Raw genomic sequence first — 19,849 nt, forward strand, 5'->3', positions numbered from 1 at the left:
AACCGTAAATGTAGACGTTAACTAGATATCGTGGAAATGGTAAACTCGGATTTTTTAATTTGTATATAAAATTGGAATTGTCTCACGAATCATATTGAAGAAATGTAGAAATGTTTCCTACGCTTATCGAGTGTTCTCCCAACCTCCCGCGTGTTTACATCAGGCTATGTAAACACGAAAACCACTTTACATTTCTTTTATAAAATAACTAATGAAAGAGGAACCAAAACCGTGTTTACATACGCTAATGTAAAATGGTTTTATGGCCAATCAGAGCGCGCGTACTATTTGAATTATTTTATAAATTTGATTAAACTATAAGGACCCATCTTAGGATGCAATCTTAGAGACGGAAATCTAATTGTCTCATTTTCCTGACTGGAATATAAGCAAAATTGAAACCCGAAACTAAGTATTTAACCTACGATTCCACTAAACTTAAACACAACTCGTTTACGAAATCGTCCTTTTAAAAACAGATACCTCCAAGATCAAATCATGCCAACACCCAAGTAGGTTATTTTTTTGGTCCAAAAATAGTCCTCTCCTCGCTTAAGTCCCACACCCACGCATTTACCATTTGAACTAAACTCAGCGGTCGCATCCAAAAAGGTTAATGCATTCGGCCTGTACAATGTTGAGAGATTTTAGGAATTTTAGATAATTTTCGCTTTCATTTTAAATTGAATTGTACCTTAGACGTAAGCTATTTTTTTAAAGTTTCTTTCAAATGGCTGTCACATGAATTTAAGTTTGTTTCTTAATTAAAGTGAAGCCTGTGCGGAATGGCCCTGTATATACATGTAACCAATTAATCAGACGGACACAAAGTAGAGAACGAACTTAATATATTCTAGAAATAGTGTGAATGTATTATTACACATTTTATGATTAATCAAGGTTTCCATTCCAATATCAAAAGTAGCGCACTCGATCTTCGTTAATCACTTCCTCGAACAAACTCAATCGAAGAGGGTTTAGGTAGGGGGGGAGTAAGACGCCGATAGGTCGTCAAACGACCATACAGCTCTATATGTCGCGGTATCTGTTTTTTGCCTTTTCTTTGCCTGAGATATTGGTATTCAATAGGTAAAGCTTAATCTGCGCCTTTTTTTGCAGTTGATTGTTGTTTTATTATGTCAATTTCTTTTTATTACACAGCTCTCTTGATGGAATTTTAAATTTCCCCTACTCTCTGTATATAATCTCGCTGTTTTTTTCTGCTGACATCAGGAACGTAGCGCAAAGCACTGAAATAGCTTCCTACAAGGACACGGTGATTATAATGTCTACTACATTCCACAATAAATGCATAAATGTTAGTTGACGATTCTAACAGCTTGGATCGACCGAAAAACGACTGCTATAACCATGTCAGCGATTTCAGCCGGAGAGCCTCCTCTTATTCTTTGGCTCATCAATACTAGAAAATTGGAGAATCTGTACCTCGGAAACCTATAACTGAGGGTCCAAAATAGACTTTTCCAATCCCGCAACCCGCCGCTATTTTTCATCCCATTCCGTCATTCCGCTGCAATGAACATTTCCATCCCGATCCCGCCTTGTTAAACCCAAGTTGCTCAAGTTCACTGCCTTATTTAAACTGATAGAAAAATTACAGCTTTTGCAATATTGGTAATGTACTCTTCCTATCATGGAAAAAGTCAAAGACATGCTTAAGCATATTAAGCCGGCTTAAAAGAATTTCACCTACAGCAGGACTAACAGAAAAGCTATCAAATTCTTTAGCCTATCGCACAACAATAAAGATCATATCTCAGTTACAACAAACTTCGTGAACTTCAGAGGGAAAAGAGCTTCCGAAAGAAGTGATATTCGTTTCAATGCATATTACGAGCTTATACTCAAACATACCGCAAGTTGAGGGCATAAACAAAGTATGCACCGAGTACGAGAATTTTTAGAGAGATGCCTCCCTCATTCCAAAGCCCTTGCTAGAGAAAGCACTTGGACGAAACTCATTCAAAGTCAAGAACAAAAGTACTTGCAAACGAACAGAACCGCCATGGTCGCCAAAAAGGGAGCAGCTTATTCAAACACCTTCATGTCTACAATTGAAACTCAAATCTTCAATAAAAGTGCTAACAAATTGCTCGTTTACTAAGAAAATAAATACTTTCTCATGTCTCTGAGGTCGGGTGAGGCGTAACTTGAGCTAAATTATGATCCTGCCTATACTCCTCCTATCCCCTTTACCGCCTTCGAAACGGAGCATATCACGGTCTCGCCTTTCTATTTCATCCTGCATCCCTCTTTTCAAATTTCTCATATCCCACATCCCGCCTCGATTTTAAGACTCATCGCGCATCCTACTAACCCATGTTGCACCCTCTTAACTGTTGACATAAGTCGCAACATGCATTATGCCTTCCACAGCAGCTTCTTGTGAAGAATTCGTTGTCGGTGGAAGAAAGGAATCTTGTATCGGTGTAACATGTTAGGGTTCATGCAGGCCAGGGATGCTTGCTGTGATTTTTTCCCTTCTTAAAATGTCTCGAGCGTTTTCACAGTCATGGATATGGGTGCTTTGTGAATAAAAGTTGGCAATGAAGTTGATTCCCTCCTCTGGGCATGAAGGAATTTCATATTGAGAGCAGGAAACAGTAACCCATTTCTGTTCAGGGAAGGCAGAATTTGAATGTACCGTTCACAAACGATTTGCTTAGCACAAGGAGACACAAGCTGAACTTAGGACGGTTAAAACGTGCAACGTTACTACGAAAGCTATGTGGCTCTCTATATAAGACAGTACCGATTTCTACTGTTCATTGTTAGGTTCTTTCGTTGTTTAGGAGTAAAGCCAGCAGATAGGACTTTGAAAGGAGTAAAACCAGTGACTTACTTAAGTGAGAGCAGCAAGGAGCCATGGAAAATTGCCAGATTTTTTTTAAAAGCATTCACTAGTCTTGTCATATTTTCTTTGTTTGACTGTCATTGGAAAATTTTTGTGATCCTGTAATGCAATAACGCTAGAAACCCATTTTATAAGGTAAAATGTTTTATCAAGGTCATGGGGCATATTAACTGGAAACAAACACTTGTTTCTCGTAGCATACTCATCAAGCCCCCACCAAGCCCCCAAGGTAGCAGATGAGAGCGCACGTGATTCGCCTCATCTAGCCTGCGCGTGCGGTCAACCACCTAGTGAAAAGGGCCAATTCATACGTCAAGACTGATACTGAACCCAAGGCGCAAAACAAAACCTGTATCCTTATCCTCAGTGGATAGATAAATATTGATATATTGAACGCAAGATGTGGCGTTACCTGCAGGTTGGCATACTACGCCAGCGTCTTTGCCATGCCCACAGCTGTGAACACCCCATCCTCCATGACTGCACTGCGCTATCAAGGTCTCATTTCGTATACAATTGACGTCATCCAGCCATATCTGACCAATACCTTGTCGAAATGCTGCATCACCGGGTGCTGATAAAGCTCCATCGTATCCAAGCTGGCGACAGACTGTATTAGCATCTTTTATGTCCCATGAATTGTCACAAATGGTTCCCCATGTACCATTGTAAAACACTTCAACACGACCAGAAGACGGCGAATTGCTGGGACTCACCAAACGAACTATGATCAGAGCGAAAAACAAAGTGCCTCACCTCACATGCTGTATTTTATTTCAATGCTTTGATGGTTCACCGTTAATGTTTGTTGTAGTTTAAAGTTACATACATGTTTCTATTTTTTTGAAAGTAGTATTAAACTATGGAGCTGGTAAACTCGAGAAGATATTTTAAATCAAATGAAAGAGAACTTCTCAAAATGCCTTTTCTAAAATTTGATTTGAAAGCAGTAAAAGGATCCTTGATAGTACCCGTTACGCATCGATTCGAAGGGGCATACGAAAAAAAGAATGGAAGAAAATTTTTTTGATTCTTTACTTAGGTGTTTTATCCTCTTACTTGTGGGTCGGCACACTACGCCTGCGTCAAAATAATCCCAACAGTGACCTTCCCATCCTAGGTGCCTGCATTCTAATATCGATGTCTCATTTCCCTCGCAATTTACTCCATTTAACCGTATCTGACCAGTGTTTTGTCCAAATGCAGGGTAACGAAATATTGTTGCTGATAAAGCTCCCTCGTATCCAAGCTGGCGACAAACTACATCAGCGTCACGCAAGTCCCAATAGTCGGCACAAATGGTTCCCCACACACCTTTGTACAGCACTTCAACACGACCAAACCGTGATGAATTGAAGGAATTCACAATACGGATAGCTGTTTTTACAGAAATATGAGTTAATCGGTTACCCAAGAACCAATAATCTTGATAAATGTTGTAATCCTACAGATTGGATCGATTCTCGCAGCGAATCTTTAAAAATACTTAAGCTTCGATTCTTTATGGAGGCTCTTTGTTCTACGCTTTTGACAAGACAAAATACCATCTTTCGCTTGAAATCGAGTTATTGAGACCCATTAAACAAGTGCCTTACTTCGAAACGATACAAAAAGCCTTCTAATTGACTGAACAGAATCAAAATTTTTATTCATTTTGAACGGAACACCGAATAGGTTTTAACTAAGGTTTAACTAATTTTTAACCTCAATTTGAGATTTACTAGTCTATCATAGGAAGTTAAGTCGTTTGCATAATAGAGACACACCTTTTTTTTTTCACTCTGGCATTATTAATTACATTAATGCCAACTTCCTTAACTTCAATGATTATCACGAAGAAGTTAGAGTAAGACTAAGACTGAGTTGTAACCGCGAATTTTGAAGAGCTGGTGTCTCCAGTGTTAACTCGTTAGTTACCCAAAGGGTACAGTTATTGATATGATAACAGTATGTGCACAGGTTTTCACCATACCTGCAGGTCGACACACCACACCAGCGTCTTCATGATGGCCACAGTTGTGAACTCCCCATCCTCTGTGACTGCACTGAGCTATCATTGTCTCATTTCCTACACATTTAATGTCATTCAGCCATATCCGACCAGTTCCTTGTCCAAATACTGCATCACCAGGTGCTGATAAAGCTCCATCGTATCCAAGCTCATTACAAACAATATTAGCGTCCTGTAAATTCCACGAATTGTCACAAATGGTTCCCCATGTATCATTGTACAGCACTTCAACACGACCAGAAGACAGTGAATTGCTGGGACTCACCAAACGAACTATGATTAGAGCGAAAAACAATGTAGCTTACTTCACATGCTGCATTTTATTTCAATACTTTGATGGTTCACCATTAATGTTTGTTATAGTTCATAGTTATATATATTTCTCCTTTTTTTCAGTAGTTTTTAAATATGGAGCTGGTAGACTCGAAAAGGTATTTAAATCAAATGAAAGAGAACTTCTCAAAATGCCTTTACTAAAATTTGATTAGGAAGTAGTAACCGGATCCTTGATAGTACCCGTTATGCAGGTTAGCCTTGGTTGACTACAATGTAATTCGATGAATAACCATCGATTCGAAGGAGCAAACGAAAAAAGAAAGGAAGAAAAATTTTTCCATCGCCTTACTTTTAGGTCGGCATATTACGCCTGTGTCAAAATAATACCGACAGCCGAGAGTTCCCCATCCTAGGTGCTTGCATTCTGATATCGATGTCTCGTTACCCTCACAATTTACTCCATTTAACCATATCTGACGAGTGTTTTGTCCAGATGTTGGGTAACCAAATATTGGTGCTGATAAAGCTCCCTCGTATCCAAGCTGGCGACATACTACATCAGCTTCACGCAAGTCCCAAGAGTCGCCACAAATGGTTCCCCACACACCTTTGTACAGCACTTCGACACGACCATAACGTGACGAATTGAAGGAATTCACAATACGAATAGCTGTTATTTCAGAAATATTAGTTAATCGGTTACCGAAGAACCAATAATCTTGATAAATATTGTAATCCTACAGATTGTATCGATTCTCGCAGCGAATCTTTTAAAAAAACATAAAGCTTTGATTCTTTATAGAGACTCTTTGTTCTACGCTTTTGACAAGACAAAAACCATCTTACGCTTGAAATCAAGTTATTGAGACACATTAAACAAGTGTCTTCCTTCGAAACGATACAAAAAGCCTTCTGATTGACTGAACAGAATTTTATTCATTTTGAACGGAACACCGAATAGATTTTATCTAAGGTTTAACTAATTTTTAACCTCAATCTGCGATTTACTTGTCTATCATGGGAAATTAAGTCTATTGAATAATAGAGACACACTTTTTTTCACTCTGGCATTATTAATTACATTAATGCCAACTTCCTTAATTTCATTGATTATCACCAAGAAGTTAGAGTAGGACTAAGACTGAGTTGTAACCGCGAATTTTGAAGAGCTGGTGTCTCCAGTGTTAACTCGTTAGTCAATATGGTAATAGTATGTGCACAGGTTTTCACCATACCTGCGGGTCGACACACCACACCAGCGTCTTCATGATGCCCACAGTTGTGAACTCCCCATCCTCTGTGACTGCACTGAGCTATCATTGTCTCATTTCTTACACATTTAACGTCACTCAGCCATATCTGACCGGTTCCTTGTCCAAACGCTGCATCACCAGGTGCTGATAAAGCTCCATCGTATCCAAGATCATGACAAACAACATTAGCGTTCTGTAAATCCCACGAATTGTCACAAATAGTACCCCACGTACCATTGTAAAACACTTCAACACGACCAGATGACGGTGAATTGCTGGGGCTTACCAAGCGAACTGTTGTCAATATGAGAACATAACTGTACGTTAGCAAGCTTTACGTGGCAAAGATTCGTCTAATTAAATGTCTTTATGGCTAAAAAAAAAAAAAGATATCACAGTGAAATTCATTGCATTCGATCAGTATTCGTATTTGTGGTTACTGTTACACGTTACCTCACTGAAATAATCCTCCTACTTACTTACTTACCAGATCGATCGATAATAATAATAATAATAATAATAATAATAGTAATAATAATTATAATAAATTAGAAACTTATATAGCGCATGCAATATGACGTAATTATCGCAAACGCTGAATAAAAAGTATAAAAAATATGATAAATAGAGAATAATACATGGGCGCGCGTAGATATGGAATTTCTCTTCGAGTGTTTAACTCGATAGCTCACGAATGAACGCAGCGAACGAGTGAGATGTCGAGTTGAACACGAGAAGAGAAATTCCATATCTACAAGCAACCACGTATTATTTTGTTTATCATATAAACACGATAGCCCTCTACTGGGAAAAAAGCCGCCTTCATTAATTAATGAAAATAATCATCGAATAACAATCGTAGAGTGCGTTGGCGCAGACTCTTAAGATGGAAAAATGTGTTGAATCATGATTACAAAAACTACAATAGTCGTAATTTTCAATTTACAAAATTTCATTTATTGACTTTGTCCTACCGACAGAAGAAGTCTTTCAGGTAAAAGGCCAAAATCGCCCAGTGGCAAATCTTCCACTTGTCGATTTTCATTCTCAGCCGAGAGAAATGCTAACGCCAATGCCACTGAATACGCAACTTTCGGTTTTTCTTTTAGTGTATTGGTTTTTTTCCCCTTCTGGAAAAGTTTGAACCTCATTGTCTGTCAGCGATACGGAATTTTTTTAGTGTTTTAGCCACCATAATTCGAGAAAGCTCCGACAAACAACTTGTATTGAGAATCGTGAAGGCTCTGCCGTTCATTCATCAACCTGACCGAGTGGCGCCAAAGGCTAGTGACGTGAAAGCAGCTGATTGGCCATATCAAAACACGAAAAAATACGATATTTTTTCACGTGTGTTGTTACGGCTTTTCTCAGGGCCGGAAATCCTTGTATAACACCGCAGTTTATGTGATAAATGGAATTTAATAAATAGCTCGATGGAACAAATATAAAAATAGGTACTGGACAAATGCCCAACTAGAGAGATTACAGAAGCTTTTTGGTTACCGTTGAACGACTGCAATTCAAGCCTCTAGGAGAAAACGGAGAACTGGTGGGGCTCACCAAGTTCGTAAACGAACTCTTTTTAGCGTAGCAGTTGTAGTTAACCAGTTAATATACTGGTAGAGCTCGTAAATTTAACAGATGACAGATTAAAATTAGGAAATTGCACTTTGTAAGGGTTTTTGAAAAAGACTGATGATATTGCCATGAATCACGATATTTATCAAAATAAAAGGAACCCCCATTTAACACTTTTCAAGTGTAAGCATCACTGTACTTAACCAGATTGTCGATTGGAAAATAAAAAAAAATATGAACTTCTGTTAGTGTTGCCGCAAATGGTGTTATAAACATCACGAATAAGGAAAAAAAAAGTCAAAATGTGAACAAGAAAAGATATCTGCAATTTGAAAAGTTAAGTGTGCATCCTCAAGCGGACAAGTAATGTTCTGTCTATTGTATACAAACTAATTATCTATTTAAATCAAAAACAATTTTATAACACATTTCAAGAGCACCGAATGGAATGATCTCCTCCACGTGAACTAAATTCGCAGAAAATCAACTTCAACTTCCGACAAAAAGATAGTGAGAGAGGTTATTATAAGAAAAAATGTTTTCCTTTCAAAAACAAATGTTGAATCATTGAACCTGAGCAATGTTTCTAAAAGGTAAGTATCCTAAAGCTATATCTGTGGGATAGTACAATAATAAGCGCATTAAGTTAAAATTGGACGAATAGACTGCCTTGGGTCTTAAGTGAACAAGACTAAAAAGTCAATCTGTACTATTTAATAACTCTGCATGTTTGCTACATGGAATTTTTAGCAACATTCAAGTTAGCTCGCTTAATCAATCCTGTTGCGGTCATTAATTGAGCGGCAATGATGCGTGGAAAAATCTGTAGTGACTTTCCTTAGAGCATTTCGGTAACTCTTTTCTAAGATCGGGTTGTCACCGTGATTGTATTGTAGAACTACCTGACAAAGCCAAACCTCTCACATAGGTTGCTAAAAAGAATTGTCACATTATTCCAGAGAATTTCACATCCCCAGTTCTTCTAACATCAGTAGTGGAAGCTATGATAATACTCGTACCCTATTTATCCAATCGCTAAGATGCCACTGCTTTCATTTGTAGCATGGTTAGCATGGTTGAGAACATTTGTTTAGCTTCTCCATAATATCTGAAGCTCAATTTTAAAATATATTTAACTAAACTTGTATTCAATCTGTTTTATGGTGTAGCACATGTTGTGAACACTATGTGAACTACAAAAGAAAAATAAGAAATAGTTATATTTTTTCTCAAAATCATGATATAATTGCATATAATTAGGAACATTTAAGAAATATAACAGAATTTTTTCAGTATCAATAATTCTAACACTCAAAATAAAAGAATGATATCAATTGCTAAATCATAAACGACCATAAACCAGCTATCCTTTCAAATTATACACTAAGCAAACCTAAAACAAGAAGTCATTTTTGAGAAATCTTCTATAAAAACAATTCTCGTATTATGTTTATAAATGCTCCTTTTTCACATTTGTTAACACATTTTAATTTTATTTTAAGGGATAACATCGATCAAAACATTGTAAGTTCTCGCAGTATCACACCAACGAGATTGTTATCAGGAAATTGAGATTCAACAGCTTCGTCATTCAAACTTATAGATACCTGGTTAATGCATGTTCTGTTTCTAGAAGCAGCCTCAGAAATCAATCGGCCATGATTCCATTTTTGGATGAATACTTATTATAAAGGGTCAGGGTTACGGTTTTCTAACATTCGACCTATGAATAATATGAATCTTAGCAAATCAGGCAAACACCGTGAGGAGTACCCGCATAGAGCGAAGATGCTAATATGAAAAACTCATCGTAAACACTCATCTCTTTCCTGCGATTACAAACTCTTTCAAATGACCGATTGCTATACTTCTGTATTTTACTTCGAAAACATATCAAAGTATATACAATGTAAAACATATCGAATCGATAACCCCTGAAAATGGCCGAGTGCTTGACTCCTGGATGCACTGTAAAAACATGGGAGAAAGGGGACTCTTTCTTGGTACTTCTATTACTCGACTTATCTTCTCTCCTCGCCAGATCAGCTTTGACTTTCTGCGTATCCAGTCAACGTTTAAAATATTTGTTTTCAGTAGAATTGCCTCTGTTAAAGGATATTAGTCAACCACGCCTCTGCATTTGTTTACATACGGGGAAAATTGTTGATAGTACTCTCAACGCCTAGCAGGAGTCGTACAAGCCCGTCAACACTATTTACCAGGTGGGAAAAAAGGATTCGTTTATCACGAGAGGAAAATTCATTCAAACTGAGACAGCGTGAAAATTGTGCTCATTATTCCTGTAAAAGTATAAATTTTCTGAAAGCTTAATGACCACAGATTTCGGATTTTTAATTTAATTTAATTTCTTTTTGCCATTGAACAGTATGGGAGCTTAATCTTTCACTCCGAAACGTTTTACAACATAGAGTTTTTAACGACGCATTATAATTAACACGTTTCTTTTTTTACCGGAACGTGATCTGCTCATATTGAATCTTAAAAGCGTGTCTGTGATTAGTATTTTAACGCCTCATTATTTTAAAATTATTTTGTTAACCTTCAAAGTAGCGCTTTTGAGCAAAGTTTTCAATGAAGACGTTACATCTCGAGAAATAAGGAACAAATCGAAAATCCGGGATTATCCTCTGAGGTACATTACATTTCCGTGGTGTTCCAAATTTTACGAAAATTGATCCATTAGCAAACTCTTCAAAGGCCAGAATTCAAACCAAAACGCTTTGTTACAAAAAAAGGTAGTTTTTTCGCCAATATTTGCCTATCGGCGCTAAAGTGTGCTAGAAAGCAAAGAGCAGACACTTTATGTAATGAGTTACATGAAGGTCAAGTAGAATAAGTGTAACTCGTGTGAATATGCAACTTAATGTGTCGATTTGGAAGGCACTTCAAACAGTAAAAAGAAGAGGAAAGAGGTCAGGCAGAGAAAGGAGTTCTACACTAAAAACACAACACACCTTTTTAACTGATTGATTCTCGAAGTGCAATGCGACGCGAAATTATGGACTTTCGGCGATATTTTTCGCAAACTAGCGCCTATAGGAACTTCGATGGAAATAGACTCTGGCCACTGAATCTCTTATGTCCAGTAGAAACCTCTATCACGATCAGTGAACAATATTTCCGGTACGATGCAAACTGCAAAGAAATTTTCCTATTTTCGGAACGCCAAAAGGGAGTTATCGCTTTTGGACAGAATAACAGCTTGAAAAAAAATTCAATTACAAAAAAAATCTCTCAAGCTTTCGGAAAGAACTCAAGCAAGTAGACTTGATAACAAAGGAGCGATTTTAGAACTGTATAAAACTTTTCAGTGCGTCATTGTAAATCAATAGTGGTTTTAGAATCGTTAATTACGTGATGAGAAGAAGTTGACATTAAGTGTCATCGATCTATCGCCTTTCATTCTGCTCTCAAACACTTTTTCTTTTATATCTCCCGAAGTAAAAGAGATTCCAAAATAAAATGTTAAGAGTTTGATAAATCTTAATTTTTTTAAATTACATATTAAATTTTCAGGAATTTTATTTTATGCCTTCTGTGAAACCTTAAAGCAGAAGCGTTACGAATCCTAAAAACATATCCGACGCGCTCCACGTTTCAAGAATCTACAAACTTTAAAAATAGACTTAAAGAAGGGAATAGAAGATACTCGACGAAGTTCTGGGGAAATATATGTTTGGAATTATCTTGTACGGTAGAGATGGTTCACTTTGAAACAAAGAATAGTGCGCAGAAAATATTGTCAGTGAACCTCAAGAACTTACTGATAGGGAAACGGCACATAGAAATTTCCGACGCGCTCCACGTTTAATAAGAACCTAAAAAGTTTAAAATTACGCTTAAAGTAAGGAAATAGAAGATACCCGACGACGTTCTAGAAAAATATATCTGGAATTAGGGGAGTAGGTTTCTAAAGACACTGTGGTAACTTCATTTAAACTTGCACCAAATTAAGGTCCAAAAACTCGACCAACTTATCGGTCCTCATGTTACTAGCGATTCATCACCTCAAAGCATCAGAACTGTAGTTACCATTCCAGAAAATTTACCACTTTCCAATTCAGAAAAATCAGTTCTCAGTAAAGGCTTTAATTTTGTTCCCATTTCCAAAAAAAAGCCGAAGTATTTTTAGTTAAGCAAGACATTGAAAAATTCTTTCGCCACGTTCAGTTGGAAACCTTTTTTCCACGACAAAGAGGATGATTCTAACACCTCGAACAAAGATACTTTTGAAACACTTCATATTCAAAAGTCTAAATGGACTCCCCCAGAGGGCCAGTTATCTTTAGCTTTTTTCATCGAAAAATGTCGCCACGATATCAACAAACTTAAATTCAATCGTAACAACAAATTTTCCATCTTTCTTCGGAAGAGTGGTCACTACTAAAGAGTTTGAAAAGACGCAAAAACATGGCTGACCTCTACCAAAAAGACGCTTTGGCACCTACATTTACGCAAAAGTTAACAAAGATCTCACTTAAATCAACCAAAAAATTTTCAAAAATACGATTAACAATCTTAAAGCTTAACAAGAATTGCCGGCCTTTGCAAACAATCTCACCATCATCACTCCCAGAACTTCGTGTATTTACTTTTTAACCAAATCCACAAACCTAACAACCCAGGTGGACGCATCGTTTCTGTCTGCAGTTGTTCCACTGAACTTATTTCCAGCTATTTAGACAAAATTATGGCAGCTATCGTCAAAACTTTATCATCTTATATTGAAAACAGCCAACACGCACTTGCAAGTTGTCGTAACTTTAATTTCTTTGGCGAAAACAAACTTATTTTACTACGGATTTCATGTCTCTTTATACTGTCATTCCCAACGACGAAGGTTTCCGGGCCCTCAAACATTTTTCGACCAGCGCACTGTTAAGGAGCCTAGCTCTGAAACACTACTCCACCTAGCCTAACCGAACTAGTAGTTACACTCAATTGCTTTTCATTCGGTGAAAACTACTACAAACAAACTAATGGCGCAGCGATGGGCACTAAGATGGGACCCAGCTAAGCCAATCTTTTGGCAGGGTTTATCGAACACCAATTTTTTAGTCAATACCACGGCCCCAAACCTCAACCCTACGGCCGTTACATTGACGACTGCATCGACGTTACCTTCTCTTCCAGAGAGGAGCTCACTCAATTTAAAAAGGCTGCCGTCAATTCCTTTCACCCGGTTCTTAAATATACCTGGGAAATCTCCGACACTTCTTTGGCTTTTCTAGACGTAAAAAAATTTCAATTGAAGACAACGCTTTATGTACTAGTATTTACTACAAACTCATAGATTCACATAGTTAACTGTATTCATCTTCGCATCCATCACACGTCAAGAATTCCATACCTTCAGTTTCACAGTTTCTTAGACCTCGTCATTTATGAAGTGACGACTCTGATTTTTCTGAAAAATCAGAGGCAATGTGCTAGTTTTTCGATAAACGTGGCTATCCTGTCTCTGTCTATCAAGAGGGCCACCACCGTGCCTAACAAATCGATCGATAGTCAGCATTACAGACGGCTGAGAAGGAAAATACTTATAACATTCCATTCACTCTCACATTTCACCCTCACAACCATGCAGTTAAATCTATCATTCTTAAAAACTTTAAATTACCCCGAAACGATTCAGAGACTGGCACTATCTTTTCGCAACCTCTAATGATTTCATTCAAACGTGACAAAAACTCAGGGAACTTTTTGGTCAGAAGTTCATTTCAAACCAATGACCAATCTGAAACTTTCAAATGCGCTCGCTCACGATGCAAAACTTGTCCTTTTATTCATAACGTAGAGAAAATGTCGGAACCCAAGAGTTCCATTAAGATTACTGGTCACTTTACGTGCACCTCCGCCATTGTCGTTTACTGCATAACTTGCACTTATTACAAAAAGTTATTCATTGGTGAAACAGGAAGTCGACTAAGTGACCAATTCCAAGAACATCTTCGCGACGTAGAAAGAAATAACAAGGAAGCATCCAAACCAGTTGCTGGACACTTAAATCTCTCTAATCATTCTAAACAGCATATGGCAGTTTGCAGCCTTTTATTAAATCTAGGCCGTTCGGAAAGCCTCAAGAGCAAAAATTTATCTTATCTTTATCTATAATCAGGACTCTTAATCCCCAAGGTATCAACGAGCGCTTTCTATTCAACTAATTTATTCTTGTTTTTTCTTCCCTACATTCCCACCAATAGCGTAGCTCCATTTTCTGCATCTAAACCCACACACAACCCATCGTTCCTCCCATTATTCTGATGAAGGGCTAACGCTCGAAGCTTCAGCCTTTTAACTCTTTACTGTGGCCAACTTACTTTTTCGACTCTGTTGATAACACTAAATTACCCTGCTATGTCTGGAATTATCTGTTCCGGTAGATAAAAAGGTAGGTAAAAACGAAGAAAGTAGCACACAGAAAATTTTTTCAGGGAACATCAAGAATTTTTACTGAAAGGGAAATGGCACACCATTCAAAACCAACGTACTTAATCACATTTCAAAGGAAAATCATTAAGATGTATCCTTTTTAGAGGGAATCTCTGAAGACAGAAGTTTAAAATCGCTTGCGAACGGCAGGAACCGTACAGGTCCGTCAATACTTATTAACTCGTCATTTGCTTCTTGTGACCCACACCTTCCGCGAAGCTTGCCGACACTTCGGGTGTTCTGATTGGTTCCTAGTTGCTCCGTTTTTTTGCCATTCGAACTGTTTCCACGGAATCGACGAAAGCCATGTATTTTGTCGAGAAAGCCGGCAAATTCAAAATAAATAAGTTTATTCTTAGTGATATACAGATTAAGCAAGCCTAAAGTGAAGCTCTAGTTAGCCCTTCACTTTTTCAGAATTCCTCATTGGCTGTTAAAGAATTTATTAATGGGAGTTTAGGGACCAGTCATTAATTGTATAGAGTTTGGCGGGAAGTCAAACTCTTTTTAGCCTTTAGTGGATTTAAACTTCGTTCGTCAAAATACATAACAGCAACCCTAAATCTCGTTGTCCCTACGGATTAAAGGGTCTGAGGCAGGTCAAATTAAACACACGGATCAAAAGATGGGGACGCCCTATAATTTATGGCCTTGTCAGGAGAATAATTCCTTTTCCAGATTCCCACCAGGCAAAACTCATATATTTTGTGAAAAATTGCATATATCGAGGAATGGATATCAGCATTTGTAAGAATAACACAATTGAACGCCTGAGCCTGAGTATTTCAACGCCACCCAAATATCATAACATTTAAGGTAACTTCAGCGAAATAGTATATTCGCACAATTCAATCAAAGAACGTCAGGCTACAGACTCGCCTGCTTATAAAAACGTAAATCTATGGTGTAGAAATGCACATGTTAAAAGTAGCACCCCGTTAGTATGGTCATAAGGTTAACAAATTTTATCAGCTTGATGGGTTACTACCACTTTGACAACTGATGGGGCCACGATGCGCGCACTGTAAGATCCACTATAAGAAGCTTCTTATGGTCCTTCCTGCCACGACCAAGGAATACGACCTCGGTCCTCACGGTCGGTTAATAAGGAAGTTATTACACATTACAAAAAAGGGTTAATTCGACAAATTCAATATAACGTTTATCAAATAGCTTTCTTAATGTAATTTTCGTCGCATTAACATTTTCACGTTGATTCAGTGCAAATATCGTTGCTTAAACCAAAATGAAGGGGCAATTAACAAAATGTGAGAAGGCCAAAAGGTTACTATTAATTTTTGATCAATGTACTGTATAGTTTTATAGCTGTCTTACCTGTAGGTCGGCACACCACGCCAGCATTATAATAGTCCCAGCAACGACGGGTTCTCCATCTCAGAGGACATTGTGATACTAATGTCTCGTTTCCTGTACAATCCAGATATTTCAACCATGCCTGGCCAGTTCGTCGTCCAAATTCTGTATAACGCGATGATTGTAAGGCTCCATCGTATCCAAGCTGGCGACAAACTACGTTAGCGTTTCGTAAATCCCAGTGATGAGAGCCACAAACGGTTAGCCATGTATCATTGTGCAGCACCTCAACACGACCAGAACGTAAGAAATTGTAAGGGTTCACCAAACGAATAACTGTTAGAATAAAAAAAGAGACAAACTATTAATGCAGAGCTAGCAAATGAAATTTTGTCTTCCTGGTAAGAAATTGGGACGATTGAAACAAAAAAAAAAATTTTCTTAGGGTGGAAGCGCGCCCCAAAAAACGTCCTATGTCATAACTGTTCTTTTCAACGTTCTCCCGGTAGGAATTTTAAAAAAGCACAAACTGCAAAGTATAAAAATGTCCTAACCCAACTATGACTATGATACTATGATTCGTATTTACTATGCAGTGCTCCGCGAAAATTCAACACAGAGAAAGGAGAAATATCGGAATTCAAGCCCTTCAATGCCTTAACTCCTAAATAGGTTGCGGTTGTTCACTATTGTCGCTTATTGCATGATGTGGTCACTTCGGATGTAGGGCAAGACGTTTGAGCAGCGCACTGCTAATTGTAATCGGGGATTGAAACCTGAGAATCTGCTTTGTTTTGAAATGGTTAAGCCATATCCAAAGGACTTGTTCATTTGCTGTCTATCACTTTTATTGCATTCGTAGAATTAAGAAATTATTTGAGGTGTCCTGCTGCTGAATCGTTATAGCCAGTAGAGTGGATTTTTAGCTCTTATTAGCACCTATTTTTTTAAATTTGGCTTTTTAATAAAGTACCTTTCAGATAGTGTTGATCTCTTACTCTATTTTTGATTCGATTGTACATTCCGCCTTAATTCTACAAAATAACTATGTAGTCATCAGATGACGAGGAACTATAAGGAGAAATAAAAAAGATAAGTGATAAAAGCAATCAACGCAGAATTAGTCAATTTAGAATTGAGAGTGTTGGCAGGAAGGAAAATAGTAGGCAAAAGGTCAACCTTCTTCTCATATCAGATGGTGAAGTGAAGCACTGATGCCTGATAAGTGACATGGACAGATTACTCCCAAGTCAAACCTCCAAGGATAAGAAAGCGAAAGAACATTGCCTCAGGTGTCTGAACCACTTCTCCAGCAAAGAAAAGTTAACAGTTTAATTGATGATTAAATAAGGAGTTCGGGGAGGGATCTCAGTGATCTCAAACCACTATGAAAGGGCAAACAACACATATACGGGTGATTTTTGATGATGCAAAGCCAACGAAATACATCTTCTATCTTTGTGCGAATAATTTATACGGATGGGCAATGTGTTACTCTCTTCCTTTTGGATATTTCAAGTGGATGATTGACCTTGAACTTGAAAATTGTAGAGATGTTGCTTGCATTCTTGAGTTGGACCTTGAATGTCCAAAAGAGCTTCATGACTTGCATAACGACTTTCTACTTGCTCATGATAGGCTTTTTATTAATAGGGTAGAGAAGCTGAATCAGGATCTCAACTACAAACAGAGGTATATCATTCACCATAAGAACTGCGAAGAATATCTTGATCGCGGTTTGAAGATAGAAAAGATTTACAGAGGAATAATCTTCAAAGAAGAACCTTGGGTAGAAAGCCACACCGAGTTCAACACGAGGTTGCGCGCGAATGAAAAAAATGACTTCGAAAAGGATTTCTTCAAGCCTATGAATACCTCTGTCTTTGGAAAGACGATGGAAAACATCAGGAATCACGTGGATGGGATAAGTCAAAAACCGTATGAAGGCATTGAAACTTGAAGCAAAACAAAACTTCAAGCGATTGACCATATTCGATGAAAATGTCTTTGAAATCCATGTGAAGCGAACGAAGTTGGTATTCAATAAGCCTGTCTTTTGCGGAATGAGCATCCTCGATATTAGCGAAACGTTGATGTGCGACTTTCACCACAACTCGATCAAATCTAAATATGAAGATCGAGCAAAGCTGCTCTCCACAGATACTGACGGACTTGCTTAAGAGAAAGCGATGACTTCTTGAAAGACATCAACCGCGATGTGAAAGACAAGTTTGAAACAGGTAACTACCCTAAAGATCACCCTTCTGGTATTCTAACCGGATGCAACAAGAAGGTTGCGGGCATAATGAAAGATGAAACTGGTGGAAAGATCAGTGAAGATTTCTTTTGGTTGAGAGCAGAGATTTACAGTTCCAAGATGCTTGAGGGAAAAGAGGAGAAGAAGTGTAAAGGGGTAAAGAAGCATGTGATAAAGAAGAATATTTCCCACGAAGACAACGAAACTATGCAAATGAGAAAGTTGTATGTAGTCAGATCTTCTAAGCATGAAATCGTCACTGAAACTATCAACAAGATAGCTTTGAGTACTAACAACGATAAGAGAATAATAGTAAAATATGAAATAAGCTCTTACTCTTGAGGACACTACCCAATGAAATCATAAAATATAATACAATTTGAATCCTGATGATATTCCATTCAATTCATTAACAGTCAGACCTACAATTCAGGACATACGCGATACTTAGTAAACCTGTTGAGCAGCGCCATCCGAGGAACGGTTGATTATTTCTTCATAATTTCCCAACATTTATCCACAACATTTCATATGATGGTTTTGCAGGAAGTTATAAGGACTTGTTTGTCTTGACTCCACTCCAAGACCAGATCGATGATTGTCTCAAGATCATCTAAGCATTCGAAGGAACTAATACACTGATCAATCTCGATGACTGTGCTGCCATTCAGTGAGAACATAAAGACCATATTAGAGAGTTATGCGAGTGAGTTAAGGAATGATGAACAGAAGGAATTAAGAGCAAAGCTCGCTGGAGCGAAATATTTACCTATCATCTTTTCACTTGGTAACCCCTTCAATATTAATTTTGAAATTTAACATGTGACTTCTTTAGAAGGTGATACGGCCGAACAAGAAGACACATAAGATGTTACGAGTATTCTCGAGGCTGAAGCCACAAATGATTCGGATCATTAAGAGCAGCTTGCAATTCCCGTTGCAAGTGGCAAAGCGAGGGAGACAATTGATGTATCTCTCACTCGGGATCAAGTCAAGAAGCTTTCCGAAAAAGACGTTGAGAAGTACTTCAAAAGATATGAGACTTGATTGAAAATTCAACTCGTCCTATTATCACTGCGTCCAAATCACAATCAAATCAGGCACAGGTACATAGGACTGGCAACATAAAGAATAGTCATTGTATTATTTGCAATAATGGCGGGCTATCGATGTTGTCTGATATTCTTGGCTTGGCTACTTATCACAATTGTCCTACACTCTCTAAAACCTAACCGTGGTTTCGATAAGACGTCCTGCAGTATCGCTGTGTCGACGGGTTTGGATATTAAGCAGTATCCAACGCGAAATTCTGGTCCGACTCGAAGGTTCCTACGTGAAGCACTTGTGTCGCCATCTTTGAAATGTATGGCCGCACTGGAATTGGCAAATATCACTGTCTGCGCAACTTACATGGTTCTGTTAGCAGGAGATATACAGGAGAATCCAGGGCCGGTGACGGATGCTTGTGCTGTTTGCACTAAAGGATGCCGAAAGAATCAGATGGCGATACAATGCGATTCATGCGACAAGTGGTTTCATGCGAAGTGTATCGGTATGAAGAGAACGGAATATGATAAACTTTGCGAACCTTCTCTTGTTTGGGAATGCATAACTTGTTTATCACCTGGCTTTCATACACCGGTCCGCAAGTCACATGAAACAACTAACACAGGAGTAAAAGAAGGAAAGCCCAGTGTAAGGATAAATAAAGATCTTCATGCAAATCTTAAGAAGAGAGGAATGAAATTTGCTCATGTAAATATTGCAACTTTGCCGGGACACTATGCCGACGCCGAAGTACTAATGGAGAAAGCAGCATTGGATGTGTTTGC

General features: G+C 38.0%; 1 protein-coding gene and 1 pseudogene across 2 annotated transcripts in view; one reads left to right on the top strand and one right to left on the bottom strand.

The window, feature by feature from the left end:
* Positions 1-19,849, bottom strand: part of LOC131784030 (deleted in malignant brain tumors 1 protein-like) — a 67,326-nt gene that overhangs the window by 8,711 nt on the left and 38,766 nt on the right. For both annotated transcript variants that reach the window (XR_010717838.1, XM_066168099.1), the window contains exons 14-19: positions 15,782-16,096; positions 6,398-6,709; positions 5,512-5,832; positions 4,848-5,159; positions 3,935-4,252; positions 3,288-3,599 (exon numbers count right to left, since the gene is read on the bottom strand). Coding sequence is in view for 1 of the 2 variants with exons in the window: in XM_066168099.1 (XP_066024196.1) it covers positions 3,288-3,599; positions 3,935-4,252; positions 4,848-5,159; positions 5,512-5,832; positions 6,398-6,709; positions 15,782-16,096 (1,890 nt within the window). In the remaining variant the exon portion in view is untranslated. The remainder of the gene's footprint in view (positions 1-3,287; positions 3,600-3,934; positions 4,253-4,847; positions 5,160-5,511; positions 5,833-6,397; positions 6,710-15,781; positions 16,097-19,849) is intronic.
* Positions 12,705-14,178, top strand: LOC136281546 (uncharacterized; annotated as a pseudogene).

This window comes from Pocillopora verrucosa, chromosome 6 (genome assembly GCF_036669915.1).
Source record: "Pocillopora verrucosa isolate sample1 chromosome 6, ASM3666991v2, whole genome shotgun sequence".
NCBI classification, from domain to species: domain Eukaryota; kingdom Metazoa; phylum Cnidaria; class Anthozoa; order Scleractinia; family Pocilloporidae; genus Pocillopora; species Pocillopora verrucosa.